This window comes from Rhagoletis pomonella, unplaced genomic scaffold (genome assembly GCF_013731165.1).
Source record: "Rhagoletis pomonella isolate Grant_MI unplaced genomic scaffold, Rhpom_1.0 Rhpom_scaffold_00001, whole genome shotgun sequence".
Taxonomy (NCBI): domain Eukaryota; kingdom Metazoa; phylum Arthropoda; class Insecta; order Diptera; family Tephritidae; genus Rhagoletis; species Rhagoletis pomonella.
The window spans coordinates 102,676,331-102,679,160 of NW_023458555.1; the positions used below are offsets into that span (position 1 = coordinate 102,676,331).

The 2,830-nt window shown below is 34.8% G+C and overlaps 1 protein-coding gene across 6 annotated transcripts in view; it reads left to right on the top strand.

Moving 5' to 3' along the window:
* Positions 1-763: 763 nt before the first annotated feature.
* Positions 764-2,830, top strand: part of LOC118749366 — a 5,987-nt gene continuing 3,920 nt past the window's right edge. The window contains exons 1-2 of one of the 6 annotated variants that reach the window (XM_036484194.1): positions 769-1,193; positions 1,283-1,528. In XM_036484194.1, coding sequence (XP_036340087.1) covers positions 849-1,193; positions 1,283-1,435 — 498 coding nt within the window. In that variant the 5' untranslated portion in view covers positions 769-848 and the 3' untranslated portion in view covers positions 1,436-1,528. Of the gene's footprint in view, positions 1,224-1,282; positions 1,529-2,830 lie in introns of those variants that run through there. The other 5 variants (XM_036484179.1, XM_036484166.1, XM_036484201.1 and 2 more) reach the window with 5 other exon arrangements.

Genomic DNA, 2,830 nt, shown 5'->3' on the forward strand with positions numbered 1-2,830 from the left:
TAAACAATAGAAATCGCAAAAATTAGCAAATAAAATACTCGCTTTGTTTTGATTTGTTGTCAAATTTCTGAGAAATGTGAATTCACCACGATGAGATACAGAAAGAACAAGGACCAGGGATGTAATTTTAAGTAAACTATTATTCAGGGGCAAGGCGCAGAGCGTTCGGGGCAGCAATATTAATTTATATCAAATATAACATTAAACGGTGGTTCTAATACATTTTTTATTATTAACCAGAGTACATACATTATATCGATGGCTGAGTGGAAGATCGACCTATTTCGGCAGCCAGTTCGAAAACGCTCTATCTCAAAAAACTTTTCAAGAACGCCCTATTTCAGAATTCGTTTCAAAAACGCCCTATCTCAGCTGCCGATTCAAAAACGCCCTATATCAGCATATTTTCAATACATTTTGAAGTGAGATAGGGCGTTTTTGAACCGAATTTTGAGATAGGGTGTTTTTCAATTAAATTCTGAAATAGGGCGTTCTTGAAAAGTTTTTTGAGATAGAGCGTTTTCGAACTGGCTGCCGAGATAGGTCGATCTTCCACTCAGCCATCGATATGGTATTTCTTTCAAAAATTAATGTACTATATGAACTTTTTTTTCAAATATTTCTTAAGTTTCTTTCATGAGTGCTGAAAAGCAACCATGCGTGTAAGAAATTGTGTGCTACCTAAAATTTCATCTCTGGAAACTTTATCCCCATAAAGGACTTCACCACAGTTTTTTTACTGGATATACTGAGGTTCTGTCTTACCAATATATAATCACACATTCTACAAAACTATTTTTTACCGATTAAGACTTGAATTATCAATACGGCAGTGGTGAAAAGTTCAGATGGATTTATCAAATATATGCCGTGCCTGTTTGTCGCCGGAAGATCGGGTGCATCTGCTAGATTGGTATCAGCCTGTTGACTCTTTGGATATATCATACAAAGAGTGTTTTTGTAAATGTACACAAATTAATTTAAGTTTGAAAGATGATCCAAATGAACTCGATGATGCCCGGATGCAATATCTATGCCTTGATTGTGCCCAAAAACTTAAAGACGTTTATGATTTTATTGAAAAGGCGAGAAGGGCTGATAATGAATTACGTTGCACACAAACGGAAAAAGTGAAGATAGAAAGTATAGCCAACACTTTTGAATGGGTTCCAGTACATGAAGAGCTAATGGAAGTAACTAAGATGCCAGATACTGTAGATATGGTATATCAAATACGATTTAGATATAATTAAACAATAATTATTTTCTATTTGTTTACAAGGATCACGTAGAGGATATAAAAGTATCACCAGAATGGAATGAACATTTTATGGATGATGATGAAACGTCTGCATCAAATGATATCGAATACGAAATAAATATTGATAAAAAACTTAGTACTGACACTACAACAACAACAAAGTTTCTAGTTTAATCGGATAAGGATATGCAGAGCGGCAATAACTTAAATGAAGCTGGGCTGGTCTTATCGAAAAAAGTAAACAACTCAATCTTGCTCATACAAGACCTAAAAAACGTAAAGAAAACAAACAAAGTAAAATCCGAGGTGAAAACAAAAAAGAAAGTCAAGGACATGTCTGAGCCGGTGAAGTGTGAAGAATGTGGGAAAATAAAAAACATAAGCAACGTCATAAACCAAAAACTTTTCTTTGTCAGGCCTGCCGTAAGTATTTCCGTTCCTTTTAACTTGTGGACTAATTTCTATCTTTGTTGAATTTACCTTCGCCAGCAAAAACATTTAAGGAGTCATGTGCCCTAAAAAATCATGAGCTCATTCACAATGAGAATCGGGAAAGATTTCCGTGCGACATCTGTAACCAAAGCTTTTTAACTCCGTATACATACAAAAAACACAGGCTAACGCACGAAACCAACCGCAAACCAATATATCAATGTGCTCAGTGTGAAAAATCATTTGTTCATAAAAATGGTCTAACAATCCACGAGCTCCATCACAAGGGAGCTACCATAGAATGCCAAGTTTGTCAAAAAACGTTATGTGCGGCAAATAGACCTAGATGTTCATTTACGCACTCATTCTGGAGAATCGCCATTTGTGTGTCACTTTTGTGGAAAATCTTTCATCCACAAACGTATTTTAAATAGGCACATGCAGTACCATGGATACCAAGTAGGTATCGAAACAACGATTCGAGTAAACAATTGAAACAAAAGTATCGAGTACATACTCGTATTTCATCTTCCGATTAAAATGGATCGATCTTTGTAAATTTTAATTGGAGATTATTCAATATTATCAAAATCACCCTCTACCAACTTAATTTTTACATATTTCATCTGTTTTCCCTTAATTTGATAAGATACTTCTTCCTAGTTACGACTTAGTTGCAGCTGCAGCCGAAACTAAATTTTAAATTGGTACTTAGCCAGAAAAAACGAAACTAAGGCGACTATGAATAGCTTTACAGCCCGATTCCGCATCACTGACAAGTTCACCACAGTCACTTTCATGACAGCTAGTCATTGTTCGCTATTCTAGCGCTCTAACAAAAGCTTGTTTTGCAGACAGCCTTGTCAGTTCTAGAAAAGGTGCTGACAGCTGTTTATTGTGTTCATTTTTGAAATTTGTGAAATTGTGAAATTATGGAGGAAGAAATTTTAATTTATGCATTGGCTATGAAAGCCAAGGAAAAAAAAAGAAGAAATTGATAAAATGGAAAAATGGATACACTAGGGCTGGGCATCTCCAAAATGCAACAATTTTTATTCTAATATTTTTCCGCCAATTTTGTATAAAAAAGTGGTTTATTCAACAACAAATAACATACAAATAAAATTCCTAAACTTT